The 18,576-nt window shown below is 52.8% G+C and overlaps 1 protein-coding gene across 1 annotated transcript; it reads left to right on the top strand.

Annotated features, from left to right (window-relative positions):
• Positions 1–53: 53 nt before the first annotated feature.
• On the top strand, positions 54–7,768 carry LOC116951509 (uncharacterized). Its single transcript, XM_032970191.2, has 6 exons — positions 54–2,155; positions 2,567–2,715; positions 3,971–4,107; positions 4,396–4,562; positions 4,804–4,943; positions 5,945–7,768. Exons 1-6 carry the CDS (start codon positions 1,424–1,426, stop codon positions 6,045–6,047), a joined length of 1,428 nt encoding a protein of 475 aa, XP_032826082.2. The 5' UTR covers positions 54–1,423; the 3' UTR covers positions 6,048–7,768.
• Positions 7,769–18,576: the final 10,808 nt, after the last annotated feature.

Raw genomic sequence — 18,576 nt, 5'->3', positions numbered from 1 at the left:
TTGCGTTTATCGCCGCAGCTTCTTCGCAGGATCCTGCCATTTATAATAACAATACTCCTCGTGGGCCTTTCATCAAGCAGTGGCTCGACCGAGGCGGCCGATGCTGACTCTGGTGCCGTGTTCTTCAATGCAAGGCCCCGGTCGGCTTTATTTCGGCCGCCTGACGTGCGGCCTCCGACAATACACAAATGTGAAAACACCCCATCATCATCCTCGTCATCGTGCTGCTGTCAAGCCCCCCCCCCCATGGTTAGAAACGTGTGGCGCCCCTCCGCACACTGGTGATGTCTTATCGGCGAAAGTGGGGGCCCCCCCTCTGAAGATATGTGAAGAACACTTGCTGTCGTGGGGGTGTCTGCAAGGTTTACTCTCTCATGGAATCATCTCACCTTCCGCAACACCACCCCCCCCTCCCCCTTTTTATTGGATAGCTCCGGCTGAGATCAAGACGTGGGTTTAGCTATAAACGATTCACGCTGTGGATCGTGACCGGCTCCGTCATAACACAGGTAGAAGAGGTAGTAGTTAGGTCGGTGGTGGTGGTGGTGGTAACACGTATCGATGAGACACGAGTCACGCCGACGATGATTTTTAACAAACCTGTTTGCCCAATGATATATATAGTGCGGAGCATTAAAACGCCCGCGGGCGAGGACGCGCGTGACATCAGCAGTGGGAGCGACTCTTTCGTTAAAAAAAAAATATAATTTACACATTAGCGTTGAGTTGTGCCGCGCATTCCCTCGGCTGTCTGTGAATCGCCGTAGCCCGGTTTGGTGTCGCCTTAGTTGGTATGTACAGTTCAGTATCCGTCCACTGCTGGATGAAAGTCCGTGTGGATTAAGTGAAGGGGGGAGGAAGGGGTAGGCGCAGGTGTGGGAATTTAACTCTGGGGGATTCTCATTGATCGTGCAGTGCGGTAACCACTGCGCCACCACTCCATTATATCGGCATTGTAATAGCCCGGTTCGGTGTTACACCGAGTTACAATATCCAGAGTTTTAGTCCCGGTCAGTTGACCCCCGAGTTACTCGAGCCTGGGTTATAGCCCAGTGCAGTGTACCCTGAGTTACTATAACCTGAGTTATAGCCCAGGGCAGTGTACCTTGAGTTACTACAACTTGAGTTACAGCCAAGGGCAGTGTACCTTGAGTTACTGCAACTTGAGTTATAACCTAGATCAGTGTACCTTGAGTTACCACAGCTTGCGTTAAGATATAGAGTCCGGGTCGGTGTACCCCGCGTTACTACACCCCGAGTTACACTCCGGGTGTGTAGTTTATATCTGCAGCCCGAACAGACGCAGGAGCCGCGTCCTTGGGGGGGAACGCCGCAGGAAGTGGCGAACGGCGTCGAGAGGGAGGGAGACGGGGAGGCGATCCACGTGCCGTGGAGGGGACAGCGCGTGGAGACGGAGCGTGAAATGTCGGCAGCGTTGCGCTCGGAGCCGGTGGTGGTGCTGGATCGGATAGGGCGGTCGCACTCGGAGCGGGAGTTGCGGAGAGACGAGACGACGGAGCTCATGCTCGAGACGGAGCTGGATCGCGATGGAAAGTTGGAGCGCGAGGCGGAGCTGGAGTGGGAGACGGAGCTGGAGTGGGAGACGGAGCTGGAGTGGGAGACGGCGTTGGAACGTGAGACGGAGCGCGAGACGGAACGTGAGATGGAGCTGCAGCGCGAGACGGAGCTGCAGCGCGAGACGGAGCTGCAGCACGAGGCGGAGCAGGAGCGCGAGACGGAGCCGCAGCGCGAGACGGAGCCGCAGCGCGAGACGGATCCGCCGCGCGAGACGGAGCTGGAGCGTGAGACGGAGCTGGAGCGTGAGACGGAGCTGGAACGCGAGACGGAGCTGGAACGCGAGACGGAGCTAAAGCGTGAGACGGAGCAGAAGCGTAGGACGGAGCGCGAGACGGAGGCGCAGCGCGAGACGGAGCGCGAGACGGAGCTGGAGCGTGAGACGGAGCGTGAGACGGAGCGCGAGACGGAGCGCGAGCGGGAGACGGAACGCGAGACGGAGCTGGAGCGTGAGACGGAGCGCGAGATCGAGAGGGAGTTCCGCGCGGCGTCGCACGCGCTGGAGCGGGAGCTCGAGCGGGAGCTCGGACGCACCGAGGAGAGGGCGCGGAGCCTGGAGCGCGACCTGCGGGACACGCGGGTAGGGCAACGATGGGGGGTTGGGGACGACACCGAGGGGTCATCCGCCACCCGTACCTCATCCACCTCGTCACTCGCTCATTCAAGCGCGCACGTGCTCGCTTAGTCAGTGGCTCATCCATTCACGCGCTTGCTTATTACTGTTTTATTCGCTCATTCATTCACTGTTGGCTTATATCAAAGATCACTCACGCCTTCACCCGCTCATTCACTCTCCCATTCATTTACTGGCTTCGTCACTGGACGAACCATTATTTCACTCATTAACTAGCATGAATTATGAAAGTATTATTATTATTAACGATGACCGCTCCCCCCCCCAACCCTTGTTACCCCCCCCCCAACCCTCCCCCGCTCCCCGATCCCCGCTCCTCCCGACCCCCGCCGCTCTGATCTCCGGTTTCGCAATAAGGCGCGCGCGTCCCGGGAGCGCGCCGAGTGGAGTGCGCGCGTGACCCACGTGGAGAGCGCGCTGAGGGAGGCGGGCGAGACGCGGGAGGCCGAGAGGGGCCTCGTGCGCCTCCTGGAGCAGCGCAACGACGACCTGGAGCGCGCGCTCAGGTGCGTGCGCGCGCACAGGCAAAGGTTCCATGCGTACAGCCCTTCGCGGAGTGTTGGGGCAAGTGCTGGTCAGGGAATGACACGCGAGGCGGGGGTGGGTGGCCCAGCACCACGCCCGGGAGGCCGCCTTTGTCTCCCCCCCTCCCCGATCCCCCGATTAGCGATGTTTACACATCGCACCAGGCACTCATTTGAGGCTCGGTCGACCCGAGGCCCCAGGACCGGTTCAAATATTCGCCACTGATTTTTTTTTATCCGCGAGCGGGAAGCAACCTTTGGATTCGCAGCGCAGTCCGCTAACCAACGTACTCCCCACTCCCCACATTTGATACCCACTTTCAGTACATACGGTATATTAGGAATCCACCCATACTGTACCTACATATATCCCTAACTACCTGTCACCCACAAAGTATAAATACAGTCATACCCCGATTCGCATAGCCTGCCCCCCCCCTCCTCGTTTGACGTCGTTTCACAAATACGTCGTCACTTTATTCATTACCACGAACTCTATTTGCGTCGTCTCAACCCCACACTTACGCCGCTGACAGCATCATCATTTACCCGTCGCCTCTCTGCCTTCTCCTCCACCGCAGCCTCCCTACCCTGTACATCGCCTCGACTTATTACGTCGTTTCGATATTCGTCGTCGCACCTTTCAGGAACGCATCCCCAACATAAACCGGGGTATTACTGTAAAATGTGTTAAACATTGTCCCTAGTTCTAAGATATAATTTATACTGGTAGGAACGAAGTTGTAAACTGAGTGTACCAGCCTGCAATAGATTAATGTGTCCGTCCGTCCGTCCCCTTTCAATACTTTAACGAAGTGAAATCTCGTGCTGTTGGGTGTAAAATCAGCAATAGACAGCGCAGAGACTTGTCCTACCAGCCCACCCTGCAGGGACCTGTTTTAAAAACTGCTTAATGCGTTAAGTTTGTTGTACTTCCCCCGCACCTCCGATTCGCACGGTTGGCTACGTACGGTGCGAAAGAAGTTCAACATACATTCTGTACTCTATAACATCCCTTGTTCTAAGATATAATTTTTTAAGAAGACTTTTGTGTGTTAAGTTTGTTACATATTCCCCGCACCTCCGATTAGCACGGTTGGCCACGTACGGTGCGAACGAAGTTCAACATACATACGCATATGTTTGGATATCGCGAAAGAATCCATGCGTGTGCATTATTTTTCTTCCTCCGTCTTCGTCGCCGCTGGAGTCGTTGTTGTTGCTGCTGTTGCCGCAGGGTGGCGCTGTCGTCCCTGGAGGAAGTCGAGCGGCAGCTGAACGCGACGCTCGAGGGGAAGGCGCTGCTCGAGGTCGAGCTGGAGGAGCGCGACCTCCTGCGCGTGGAGACGCAGCGCCTACGGGAGGAGGCGCGCGGTGCGCTCCGACGTCGAGACACTCATGGGGGGCAGGGGGGGCTAGGGGGGGCTAGGGGGGGGTGTCCGGTGCTCACCGTGGACCCACACACGGGGGGGGGTCCAGTACTCACCATGTATCCAGAACACGGGGATCCAGTATTGTTACTGGAATGCTTGAAACCTGATCCTTGAACCCTCCCTGAACCTCTAACCCTCAACCCTGAGTGTCCCATGACCCCCGTCCGTCTCAAGGCACCGGTCCCCGCTCACACTGCCCCCCCACCCCCCTTCCCCCCGTGCGTCTCAGACCTGCGCCAGGAGCTGTCCGTCGTGCAGAAGCAGAGCCTGGCCCGGACGCCACTACCGCCGCTATGTCCCACGGCGCTCAGAGCCCCACCGAGGGGCGCTCACCCCTCCTGCGTGTCCCCCCTCCTCCAGATGAACGCCGCAAGCCGGGGGCGGGCACCCACCACGGTACGGGAGTGGTGGAGGGGGGGTGGGGTTGGTGGCGTTGCAGATGATCGTCGTGGTGGTGGTCATGATAAAGATGATTGTGGTGATGGTGCAAATTGTTGACACTCGTAGGTGTGGGAATGATGATGATGATGGTGTTGTTGACGACGGAGGAGGCGTTTGTGGTGGTGGTGGTGGTGATGAGAATGGTGGTGGTGCTGCTGATCTTGATGATCTTGGTGGTGGTGGCGACCTCTTGCAGGTCTCCACCTGGGCACTGCCTGCGACACCGCTCCGCTCGCCATCCAGGTTCACGCGGGGTCATGACCCCGTGACCTGGACTCGGTGGCCTCCCCTCGCCTCTCCCTTCACGCACCCGTGGCCCCCGCAGCGCGACCACAGGTTCCGACCCCCCCCCCCACAGCCTATCCCCCCAACCCCCCCCCCAACCTATCCCCCCCAATCCTATCCCTCCAACCCCCCACCCTGTTCCCCCCAACCCCCCCACCCTATCCCCTCAACCCCCTCACCCTATCCGCCCCCACCCTATCTCCCCAAACCCCCCACCCTATCCCCCATAACCCCCCCCCCCCACACTCTATCCCCCGATGGGGTAGAGAGACAAATGTCTTGGGATTATCGGCCGTGGGCGGTGTAGCTAGGGGGGGCGGGGGCGGGGGGGGGGCTTTTACATTCAGAAGTCGATTGACTCGCTCGTGGTGCACCGCCTACGACTCTCAAACAAACCGACACACCTGATGACGACCGTTTGTGTTATGGTCGAAACGTCGTGAGAATTTTTATTGTTTTATATATATTTTATTATTTTATTGTTTCCCTTCAACGTGACTTTACCGAAAGAGCTAAGAATAAGAGTCTCCCTCTCTCTCTCTGTGTCTCCCTCTCTGTCTCTCTCTGTGTGTCTCCCTCTGTCTCTCTCTGTCTCTCTCTCTGTCTCTCTCTGTCTCTTTCTGTGTCTCCCTCTCTGTGTCTCTCTCTGTGTCTCCCTCTCTGTTTCTCTGTGTCTCCCTCTCTGTCTCTCTGTGTCTCCCTCTGTCTCTCTCTCTCTGTGTCTCCCTCTGTCTCTCCCTGTGTCTCCCTCTCTGTCTCTCTGTGTCTCCCTCTCTGTCTCTCTCTCTGTCTCTCTCTCTGTGTCTCCCTCTCTGTCTCTCTCTCTGTCTCTCTGTCTCCCTCTGTCTCTCTCTCTCTGTCTCCCTCTGTCTCTCTCTCTCTCTCTGTCTCTCTCTCTCTGTCTCTCTCTCTGTCTCCCTCTGTCTCTCTGTCTCTCTCTCTCTCTGTCTCCCTCTCTGTTTCTCTCTCTGTGTCTCCCTCTCTGTCTCTCTGTGTCTCCCATGTGGCTTTTGTTCATCTCCACGGTTTTTTTGTGTTTTTTGTTGTTGCAGAGAGTGGGAGTCCCGGGCGGCACTCCGACTGCATCTGGTCACGCTGAGAGGCACCTTGGCTCCGTCCAGATTCCTGCAGCTGAGTCGCCTCTCGCGTTCGTGAGCCACAAGGATCCCCAAGGATCAGTCCTTGTTGCCCCAAGTGGCTCAAGATTCAGGTTACACGGTGGGGGAGGGGGGGGGTAAAGCGAATGGTCAACTCGAATGATCTAATACAGATAAGGAGCCAATTAACGCAAAACAAAAACAACAAATTAATCTCTTTCGTCGCTTATCTTCGGATGCGCTTCCACGGCCGTCTGGAACGCTCTTCCTTCAGATATTAGTAAGCCATTGGAGCTATCCACTTTCGAATCGTCACCCAGATTGACAAACTCATTTACTTTAGAACTGCTTCTTGCGTTAAGTTTGTTGTCCTTCCCCCGCACCTCCGATTAACGCGGTTGGCTACGTACGGTGCGAACGAAGTTCAACGCACGTACATGCATCTGTCGTCTCCCCTCTCATCCCACTGTGTCTTCGTCTCTGCATCTCGCAGCTAATTACACCTCGTGTGCCATTGTCCACATTTGCACACCGCATCCTGTCCCAGAGGGCCTCAGGTCAGCGGGAACTCGACTTGGGGGGGGGGGGGTGAGGGGGAAACAACCCCCTTAAGGTAAACCCAAGAAACCGAGGCTCAGAAACCCAAGAAACCAAGAAAATCTGAAACCCAAGAAACTGAAGCTCAGAAACCCAAGAAACGAAAGAAAAAATTGAAACCTAAGAAACTGAGGCTCAGAACCCCAAGAAACAAAACAAATATGAAACCCAAGAAATCGAGGCTTAGAAACCCAAGAAACATTTCCCCTGAAACCCAAGAAACAGGCCCAGAAACCCAAGAAACTGAGGCTCAGAAAGCCACGAAACTAAAAAAAAAATTGAAACACAAGAAACTAGGACTCGGAAACCCAAGAAACTAAAATAATAATCTTAAACCCAAGAAACTGAGGCTCAGAAACCCAAGAAACTAAAATAAATAAATCTGGAACCCAAGAAACTGAGGCTCAGAAACCCAAGAAATGAAAAATAGAAGCCCAAGAAACTGAGGCGCAGAAACCCAAGAAGCCGAAAACAGAAACCAAAGAAACCCGAGGCAACGGTTTCTTTGGTATCCACGAGGGAGTTCTTTAGGGGCGTACTTGGCCTCCTCTTCCACGCTGGACACAGATCCTATGAAGGCCGGCACGGCACACGAGGGGGTGGGTAGCCAACACCACGCACGGCCGCCTTTGTCTTCCTAGTCACGCTGTTTACGCAGCGCACCAGGTACTCACTTGAGGCTGAGTCGACCTAGGGGAGGCCCAGGACCGGTTCAGATAATCGTCACTGGTGTTGGCCGTGAGCGGGAATCGAACCCCGGGTCGCCAGGTTCGTAGCGCAGCGCGCTACCGCTCCCCACACACCACAGTGCCACGCCATACACATCACACGCACACAGACTACAATACACACCACAAGCACCGCACACCACACCACACACACCACCACACCACACATACTACACACACCACACTACACATACTACACACCACACATACTACACACACACCACACACACCATACCACACATACTACACACCACACACACACCACACCACACATACACCACACCACACATACTACACACACACACCACACACCACACATACTACACACCCCACACACATCACAATACACCACCCACACACACCACACACACACCACCCACACACACCACAACAACAACAACAACCGCCATTCGCCACTAAGTGGCGGTGACGTCACCACGACGCTTGTGCCAGGCTATGTGCACCCTGAGGCCACGTGAAGTGTCGAACGCCCGCTGGCAGGAGGTCACGGGGCAGACCCAGGTGCCACGGGTCGACTGACTGAGATGACTGGCTGATGCACCACCTGTGCCCCCTACTGTGCCAACCTGCTGTGCTTTAGCCACCCGGCGCTCCGCTTGCTGTTGTGAGCGTCGCTCCTCCGCCCTCCGTTGTTGTTGGAGGGCGACTGCCTCCAACTGCCCAGTAGCATCCTTCACGAGCCTCCTCCACAGAGGCCGATCTTGACACCGCTGGTACCAGTCATCGGCAAGTCCACTCAGCTCCACGTCCTCCTGTACCACATCACTCCATCTCTTCTCTAGCCCGTGCCGCGCCCGCTTAGCCCCCTCAATCCGGCCAAACAAAAGCTGTTTCGGCATGCGGTGGCTGGGCATTCGGGCTACATGACCCAGCCATCGCAGCCTTGCCTGCCGGAGGAGCTCACCGATGGGACCCTGCCCAGATCTTTCAAGGATTTGTGAGCTCCTCACACAATCCAGTCTGGTTAAACCCAGGATGGATCGTAGGCAGGCCAGCCTAAATGTTTCTAACCGGCGAAGATGTTCCATTAGGGGGGTCCACGTTTCGCAAGCGTAGAGAAGGGAGGGAATGACCGTGGCCGAGAAGACCTGAAGCTTAGTGCGGAGCGACAGACCAGGTAGCTTCCACACAGCGTTACGCAACCGATGAAAAGATATTGCCGCTCGACTGATTCGGAGTGAGACCTCTGCTGTTAAACTGGAGCCAGTCATAAGCACACTGCCCAGGTATGGGAAACTCTCCACTCTCTCCACAACTGCCCCATCACCGATTGGGAGTTGTGGGGGTGGAGTGTCCGATGGTACAAAATACCCAGGCAGGTGCTTAGTTTTGGTGGGGCTGATGGTAAGGCCCCACCTCTTAGTGGCACGCTCCAGTCTCAGCAGCAGCGTCTCCAACTCCTCCTCTGACTGAGCAGCTATTACCAAGTCATTAGCATACATAACGTGGTTGAGCAATAGGGAGCCATCCCTTGACCGCACCCGGGCATCGATTAGCCTCCCATTATATCTGTACCATATGGAGATTCCCCCGGTACAGCTATTGAAGGCTTCACGAACTACGTGGTCAAAATAGATGTTAAATAATGTGGGAGCCAGAGGACATCCCTGTCGCACCCCAAGGTGTACAGGGAATGGCTCTGACTCCCGGCCACGTAGTTTTACCCGGGCCCGCTCACCATCATGATTCTCTTAATGATCGTGAGCAGAGGGTCAGGTACTCCAAAAGCACGAAGAACGACCCAGAGCCCAGGCCTACTGATGGTATCATAGGCCTTGACCAGGTCAATAAAGCAGAGATGTAGGTCTTGTTGGAATTCCCTACACCTCTGCTGTAGCAGACGGACAGAAAATATGGCATCTGTGCAGGACCGCCCTTTCCTGAAACCGCATTGGGGCTCCGCAAGCCTCTCCTCAGCGTGCCTGGCAAGGCGATGCTGAATAATCCTTGCCAGGACCTTTCCCGGCACACTGAGGAGTGAGATGCCCCTGTAGTTGTTACAGTCTGTGCGGTCCCCCTTCTTAAAAAGGGGGACCACCAGGGCATCCTTCCAATCCTGCGGAACCCGTCCAGTGGTCCAGACTGTTGTTATGATGTCATATAGGGCAGTCTGTGCACAAACGCCACCCTCCCTCAGCATTTCGCTTGGGAGATCATCTCTGCCCGCTGCCTTTCCTGGTCTCAGACTCCGGATCGCCTTCAATACTTCATCAGCAGCTGGCACCTCAGCCAGCCACTCACAGGGGGTGACTTCATCCAATATTTGAGGCACCGCAGCCTCAGCAGGGTCATCCTCACTTTGTGCCACGATGTTTTCCTGGCTGAGGGATTTTCCCTCCCCCAGGACCTCACAGAAATGCTCAGCAAATCTGCGAACCTGTTCCTGGGGGTCGGAAATTGGATCACCGTTTTTTCCCCTAATGATGGTAATAGGTGTGGCGCTGCAGGTTACTTTTTTGATGGAGTTAAATAGAGATTTGTGATCACGGGCCACTGAGGCAGACTCCATCTCCTCAGCAACCCGCGACCACCACCCATCCTTGCAGCGCCTCACGGCTCTCCGAACCTCCGAGCGAAGGCTGCGGTAAGCCTCCTCATTCTCTGACGTGGGATTCTGTAGCCGATGACAGTGGGCCTGTCGCTTTTTCTCAACCATCCTGAACAACTCCTCTGTCATCCAGGGTCTCTGGGGAGGTCTGGACCGCGTACCCAAAGCAGCCATTGCAGCTGCATGAGTCACAGTCCTAAACCTCGCCCATTTACCCTCGACATCAGGAGGAGTCGGGGACGATGCCAATCCCAGCCGCAAGCGATGATGAAATTCTCGCTTGCAACTTTCATCAGATAACTGAGACCAGGCCACTTTAGGTTGGAATGGGGTCCTGGGTGTACACCCACTACCGGAGTGGAAGAATGGCAGGCGCATCCTACAGATGACTAGTCGATGGTCAGAGGGCAGATCAGCTCCACGGTAGGTCCTGGTGTCAAGGACATGGGCTCGCATTCGCTGGTCCGTCAATATGTAGTCCAGCAGATGTTCTTGCTTGGACCCGGCATGCATCCATGATGTTGTGTGGATGCGCCGATGCCGGAACAGCGTGTTGGTAATTACAAGCCCATGGGCTGCACAAAAATCTAGCAGCCTCCTACCGTTGTTATTGAGCTGATCTGGCCCATGCCCTCCAATCACTCCAGACCAGGTGCCAGTATCATGACCAACTCGGGCATTGAAGTCACCCAACATGATGACTCTATCCCGAGGGGCCACTTTAGCCAGCACCTGTGACAGGAGGTCATAGAAGGCATCTGACTCATCGGCTTTGCCTGCATCCCTCCACGGATGTTCATCTTCGGTGGGGGCATAAGTAACCACGACCACCATTCCTCGCCTCCGGTTGATGGGAAGGCGAGCCCAAAGTAGCCTGGGGCTTACAGCTTCCCACACCTCACCGCCACGCTCCCACGCCCCCTTCATTCTTTTGTTCAAAAGAAGACCCACACCCTGTTGTTTGGCAGTCTGCTGCCCCGAGTAGAGGTGTCCACCCCTCATGGTGGCAGGAGCCAGAGCCGGTCCACCGGACCTCCTGAATGCCGCATAGATCCAGGCGGTACCGGTCCAGCTCCCGACAGAGGAGTGGCAGCCTCTCCTCTGCAGTGAGCGTTCGAACATTCCACGTGGCCACCCGTAGTGGCTTTTCGTTGTTTCTGGAGTAGCCCCGAGGGTAGGTATTCAATCTCCTGGCTCCGCCAATTGGGGTTTGGCCAGGAGACGTCATAGACGCCTGGCCCCCCGGGGCCTCCGGCACAAGCTTAGTTGTTACATATTTCAGTTGAATTCGTGGTTTTGTGGTAATTAATTGAAGGTGGAGGGGTTACCAGCCCCTCGCACCCGTCCAGAGCCCCCGTTTAGCCCCTGTGGTGGACACATGCCATGAGGGGAGGAGCCAATCAAAATTGGAACTCCCCCCACAGCGCTGTCCACGACAGAGTTGCCCGTCCGGCACCGCGAGGACCACCACACACACCACACACCACACCACACATACTACACACACCACACCACACATACTACACCACACACACCACACACACCACCACACACACCACACCCACCACACCACACATACTACACACACCACCACACACACACACCACACACACCACACCACACACACCACACACACACACCACACCACACACACCACACACATCACACACCACACACACCACACCACACACGCCACACCCGACCATTGAGGATGTCGGCACGAGGAGCGGGAGATGGAAGCTGACGAGGAGCCGGGCGATCCGCGGTGCCCGAGGAGCTTTGGTCGTTATTTGGGGCGACTCGCGATGATGTTTGTTTAGGGGACATCCATTTAGTAGTACGCATGGAGGGGGGAGTGGGGGGGTTAACCCCAATGCTTAGCTTGCGTATGGGGTGGGTCTACTGTCAATGCACGCATATGGAACAGGGTGGGGGGGGGGGTGAAGCCTCGATAATAATTAATTTGTCTACCTTGGCCTTCAAATGAGTTAGATAGTCCGGCGGTGGACTATCTGTTTGCTTAAACACGTGAATATTATTAATCCTAGATTGTTTTTGCGTGGATTAAATATCGACCGTTCTATAGGATTCGGTGTGGGGGGGGGGGGGGGGGTGTAAAAAGTCGGCGTGCCTACAGGGAGGGAGGTGGGGGGCTCAAGATTTGACAGATTTTTGCGTACCCACTAAATGGATGGCCCCTAAACCCCGTCGTGCGGATGACGAGACATTGAAGTGACTTAAAGAGTTGGCTTTGTTGATCAATTTCCCTTGGGGCACGGCGTCTGACACACACACACACACGCGCGCGCTGGTGTGAAACTGCTCACTGCCGAAGCCTCAAATGTTACGTTTCACTGTGGCGTGACAACTTGCGACGATGCTGATGGCAATGATGCGATGTCATATTTCGCACGATGCGATATTAAATTTGGTGATCTTGCGATGACCGCGATATCCACTTCGCTTCAGTCTTTATTTGTATTTCGCGATCGGTGTTCATTCGCTGTCGTCGATTATTCGGCTGCAGTTCACTCAACACGAAGCCTAATGACTTGTCAACTCGCTCTCATTTTAATGGGCAACTGCATTTTTTTTTCATTAAGAAAACTATTATTTTAATTGTTTTTACTTTCGTAAAGTGTCAGTGCGTACATTTTTGTTTTTTGGTCGGGAAATCATTTGCATTTTGTGTTTAACAAATAATAAAACGAGTCGCGATACTCAACGATTCGACGATGCCGATATTGTGCCAGACGGACGATGCCCCAGTATCTTGGGTCTGATATCGTGCGATTTGATCGTCGTCAATGTCCCAATCGCAACGACGCTCCTGACAAATATCGTCATTGGCTCCACATTTCTTCCAATATGCGTCCCAACAACAATAAACTGTAGATTGCGTAAAAATAATGTCAAACGAGTGGGATCGTCCGCGGTGGTTGAGATGTTAACTACCTCGCATGGTATACAGGAGGTCATTGGTTCAATCCCGACCCTGACGCCTGCTGCTGTATATTTGGAGTTTGCGTGTCTCTCTCACCGTGGTCGCGTGGATTTTTCTCCGGGTACTCTGGGATTTTTCCCTCCACATTTAGAATCAACACACGTTCAGACTATTTGGCTGAAATACATTTACACATGATAAGCCACTTTGTTGAGCTGTCATTTGTGGCCAGGTCGCTTCTGAAAAAGATATGTAAGCTCAGCGGGCCTTACCTGATCAAATTAAAAAAGAATCCGAGTTTGTATCGATATAGTTGTGATCCCACTCGTCTTTGCCTTGTAAATAAATAATCGATACGACTACAGTCAAGTGTTTTGATACCTTTGGTCGTCTCAATGTCTGCTCTGGCCCATGGACTAATAGCAGCAGAGTTGGATGATAACTGGGACGAGCGCAGAACAATAAAAACAACTCGCTTGTAAAGACTCCGGGAACAGTATGGGGCATGACGTCTGTATTTGCATGTCCATGTTTGTTTTCTTGCTGTTCATCATCATCCTCAGCCATGCTCAATCCACTATTGGATGAAGCCTCACACCCACCCCCCCCCGAAGCTGCCTCCATCTCTCACGATGGTGCCATTTCCTCCTGCCCTTGATGCTATTCAAATTACCTGTTTAATTGGTTTTGTCCGGACACTCCGGTTTCTGTCAATTATTCACCAATAGGAATTGGGCTAAACATTCCTGCGTAGGACTCGCGAATAGCCTTATGAGCCAAGGGGGGTGTTTTTGGTCGTGACCACTTGGCGTCTAAAGTCCTATACCCGTGTCTCCCGTAGATTGTTTCCGCCATGAGCGGTTAGGGATAGATATGTTAGCGTACATAACATCTGTTGTTATTTCTTTCCCGACACTTACGTTGTATATGCATGTTGTGAATATGCTTAATGTCACAATCGGTTTATTAAAAAATATATATTCCCTTTCAAAATGAGTCCAGTACCCTTTTGATGTTTCCCACACACAAAAAAAGCTATTATGGACACCGTGCTAGCAGACATATATGTGATCACCAGATGAAATGATTCAAGAATATCATCGTCAGCATTTGCCACTCTGCGTGGTTACCGATAAGACATTAAAAGGACCAATGGCTCAAGAATCGGAAAATGAGTTCGGGCCCCATTAAGGGCGCGCCGTGACACATTGGCCAGCAGGTGGCGATGAGAATCCACGAGCCGGAGCAGGTTTCAAATCTGGGACACATTCTACTCGGCCTTGTTTCATGAATTAATTAGTCATTAAAGACAGAAACCTATAGAATCACACAGATACCCATATACTCACACAGAGACCCATAGACTCAAATAGGCGTATAGACTCACACAGACCCATAGACTCACATAGATACCCATTGGCTCCTTATGGACGTGAGACTCACACAAGAGACCCATAGACTCACACAAACCCACATGTTCATAGTGGACATGAGTTCACGATGCGTTCCACTGTTTTTGTCGCGGTTTGCCGCAGTTGGATTTACGTGATTATTTTTTTCCATTCGTGAAATAAGAGATTGCACCTGCTGGGGCCGGTTCGACCACTATTCGCTTTACAATGATAATGATAGTAAGCACGTGCAGCCCATTGTATATCCACTAATTGCTGTCTTGGGGGGGGGGGGGGAGCCCTGCCACCACCAGCTGTGGTATGAGAAAACACATTGGTCGGCAGCACCTTTTTACCTGTCATGGAAATGTGGAATTTCGCAAAATGAAAGCAATTTAAAGGCAGGTACCCCATCAGCCAAATTATGTCGCTCGCAACGGACGTTAGTTGGCCGTGGCCAGGAATCCGTTTCAGGTCGCGTGAAGGGGTTTGTTAGCGCAGTGTGCTAACCGTTGCACCACCGCTCTCCCTCCCTCCCCAGCACTCGTGAATGTAACTGCTGTTGTGCGAGTCACATTTACAAAGGGCGTAATAAAACCCGGTAGTCTTTATGAGAGCAGGTGAGGGCCATTGAGACTCGGTGAACCCTGCCGGTCTGTTTCGCAATCCGGACCTGCGATGGGACGGGACGGATTCGGGCCTTTGCTTGTGTGTATTCAATCGTCACGTGGGTATGGAGCGCGCAGAGTTCTCCTAGCGAAGTTGTGCGGTCTTGGAATCAATCCCGGAGGTAATTGTGAAGCCCATCCCAAATACTAAGCACCGTAGACGCGTGCGTGAAGCTGATTCCCTTGCTGAAGGAAAACTCACAACCACGGCCCACATCAGTGGCAAGTGATATTGGAACCGGTCCTGACCTGCGTGGTGAAATGTGGTCAGAAATAACGCATCCATGAGCCGGCATAACGAATGAAGGACTTCATCCAGCGATAGATTGAGAATAAGCAATACCACTGTTTGGCCTTAAAAGGGGGAACAATATAATAGACGACGTTTCGGGCAATGCCCCTTTTTGATAGCACATAAATAGGCCAGAGAGGCAGAGTGAATACTAAACGTTGACACCGTGGGTACCTGATGAGAGATGTTTCTGTATTTGGAAGGGCACACAAACATCTCACAATAAACAGCAGCTTGATGTCGCGTCTGCCCAAGGCAGGTGCACGCGTGCGTGGCAAAAAACAGGGCAGGGTTTAAAATCTCACTCCACATTTCCCGGAGTTCTGCTAGGCCGGCCTGGATTAGGTATTATCGACGGAAGGCACTACCACTAGAGTCAAAACAAAAACGTATACGCCTATCCATAACATTCCCTATAGTAGTGTACTCTATATTCATGTAGACAGGTTTATAATAAAAAATAAAATAAAAAATATAGGCGAGATGGATGTGGTTGAGTGCCAATACAATTTCCGGGACTGTATTCGAGACTGTTCCGGCCGAGATTAAGCGCTGCTCATTGATACACTGGAAATGCATTGTAATCGACTTTCTGGCAAGTTATTGGCCAGCATTGATTCAAAATCCAAGCAAGGCCTGACTCTGCTGATGAGACACTGCGTGTCGAAACCGATCCGGAATAATTGCTTGTAGCGAAATCAACGCTGAAGGCCGTGGGGCCGATGGGTTGTGTAAATAATACTTTTTTTTAAAAACACGTGAAATGTGGAGAGACGAATATGTGAAGGAGACATTGTTAGGCGTATCTTTTCTGTAATCGACTATTGTGCTTCTGGCAGTGATGTGAGACACGTGGTGGGTGAGCGTGGCAATTGGGTTCAACGCGTATGTGATGCGACTTTGCAAATTTCGAGCCACCGCTGGTGGGGTCTTTGCTATCAACAAAAACAACGGCAATTCGCCACTAATTGGCGGTGACGTCACCACGGCGGCTTGTGCCAGGCTAGGTGCACTTTGAGGCTATGGCGTGAAGTGTCGTAGGTTCGTTGGCAGGAGGTCATGGGACAGACCCAGGTGCCATGGGTTGACTGAGTGAGATGACTGGCAGATGCATCACCTGTGCCCCCTATTGTGCGAACTTTCTGTGTTTTAGCTGCCCGGCACTCCGCTCGTTGTTGTAGGATATCACACAAACAGCATACACACACATGCAAATACACACATCCAGACATAGTCACACACATATGCAGAGACGCACAATAATATATATGCAGTCACATATACAAAGGCAATTGAAAGCACACAGTCCATCGTAATACACACACACTTACATTCAGATGTGTCGTCACACACAGAAACCACACACATGCAAATACACACAGCCATGTACGCTGGACATACACACATGCAAATATACACACAGAGTCACAAAGACAAAGCTCCCCTCATATATTCCTTAATAGACTGCTGGGTCGAGTGCTGGCACACGAGGAAGTATTTTGCCAACACAACATACAAAAACTCTGTAAACACACCAATGTACATATACACGAGAAGCGTATACTCTACTCACACACGTACACAATTAGGTACATGATGAGCGAGGCGATGACTGAGTGACCGATGTAAATTCTCCATAATAGAGGGTTTTGGGTTAGATCGCGTAAATATATGTGTCGTTAAAACCCACCACCACCCGACACAGCCAACTAGTAAGGGTTGTCACGTAAACAGAACGTGGCCAATTCGTCACTAGTACAGCACACCGGTGTGTTGGAGAGCCAAGCCACAACATTTACAATCTGAGTGCGACGTTTCGCGAGTAATTACAACTAGCTTCATCAGGCGACAGCCAGATTTGTCGAGAAGTCCATCTGTTTCGTTCCTTATATAGAGGCGTAGATGTGTTCTAGAAGGTCTGGAAAGCTGAGTGACCGAGTCTAATTCATGCTCTAGAAGGTCTGGGAAGTTGAGTGAACGGCGTCAATTCCAATTGTGTTCATGTCTGGAAATCTGAGTGGAAGATGTTAATTCGAATGTATTTTCTGGAAGGTCTGGAAAGCTGAATGACCGACCTACATTCCATTTGTGTTCTAAAGCGACTGGAAAGCCGAGTGACCGATCTAAATGATAACTTATGTTCTAGAAGGCCTGGAAAGTCGTGTGAACGATGTCAATTCTAAAACAAGGGCGGTCGGGAGTGTGTGGGTGGGGTTCGCATTCCTACCCATCCCCGCAAGGTGTTTGCCAACAACGACTGTTACTGCAGATCTTTGCCCCCAATTTGCCGTGCAACTGTTCACAGCGGCGATACAAATCGACCCCCAGTAGCGGCCCCAAATGTCTCGTTGAGTTATGTAAGCAGCGTGTGTGTTGGGGGAGCAGTGGTGCAGCGGTTAGCGCTACGCTGCGCTATGAACCCGGCTACCCGAGTTCGATTCCCGTTCACGGCCAACACCCAGTGACGATTTATCTGAACCGGTCTTGGGCTTCCCCTGGGTCGACTCAGCCTCAAATGAGAACCGTGTGCGATGTGTTAACATGACTTACGCGGTTGTTGGGGGTAAAGAGTTGAATTTATTATTTTATTACCTTAGGGACTTTGCTGAACCTCTCACAAGGGCGAATAGGGCCAGCTGGAGATGTCGCCACACAGACCTGCGACAAAGATCCCACGTATAGCCTTGAGAGACTGGAGGGGCAAGTGCTGTTGGCGAGGGCCTATGAAGACCGGCACGGCACACGAGGAGGGGTTTGTGAGTGGGGATTAATGACCAGTACCACGCCTGGGCCGCCTTTGTCTCCCCGGTGGCGATGCTTACACACAAGCGCACCAGGTCAAAAAACTAGGCGAGGCTCACGACTGGTTCAGATATAATCGTCACCGATGGTGGTGGTGGTGGTAGTGAGCGAGAATCGAACTCGTGTACCTCCGGGTTCGTGGAGCAACTCGTTAACCGTTACAACAAATGCTCCTTATGGCGGTACCCCGGGGTACCAAATAATACAAAATGACCGAGGCAATGAAATATTTTATTTCTGGGACACTTTTTTTTCCAGGGGTGTACTGAACTCAGCGACTGGAGTACCCATCAATCCGAAATCAGTGCCACTCCCGCGATATCGAAACGCCAAATTTGAGCATAAAAAAATACATTATCGAAAATTTCAACTTCGAATAGTGTGCATCGTGTACAGCTCGTACAGCTCGTCGAGATGAGTTGATTGCTGCATCGCCGACCATCAACAGACTAAAAATGACTGCATCACGGACATGATGCGAGAGAGCCGGGGCACTATGGTACCCCGGGGTTCAACTGCCTCCCCCCCGCTACAAAGACGGCGGTCACCCGCATCGCTCGGCGCTTTCAAACGCGCCGCTTCTGCGGCCGTCTGGA

The sequence above is a fragment of the Petromyzon marinus genome, chromosome 43 (genome assembly GCF_048934315.1).
Source record: "Petromyzon marinus isolate PM22_M1 ecotype Great Lakes invasive population chromosome 43, UKy_Petmar_22M1.pri1.0, whole genome shotgun sequence".
Taxonomy (NCBI): domain Eukaryota; kingdom Metazoa; phylum Chordata; class Hyperoartia; order Petromyzontiformes; family Petromyzontidae; genus Petromyzon; species Petromyzon marinus.
The sequence above is the reverse complement of the archived record's forward strand: the minus strand, read 5'-3'. Positions and strand labels throughout refer to the sequence as shown.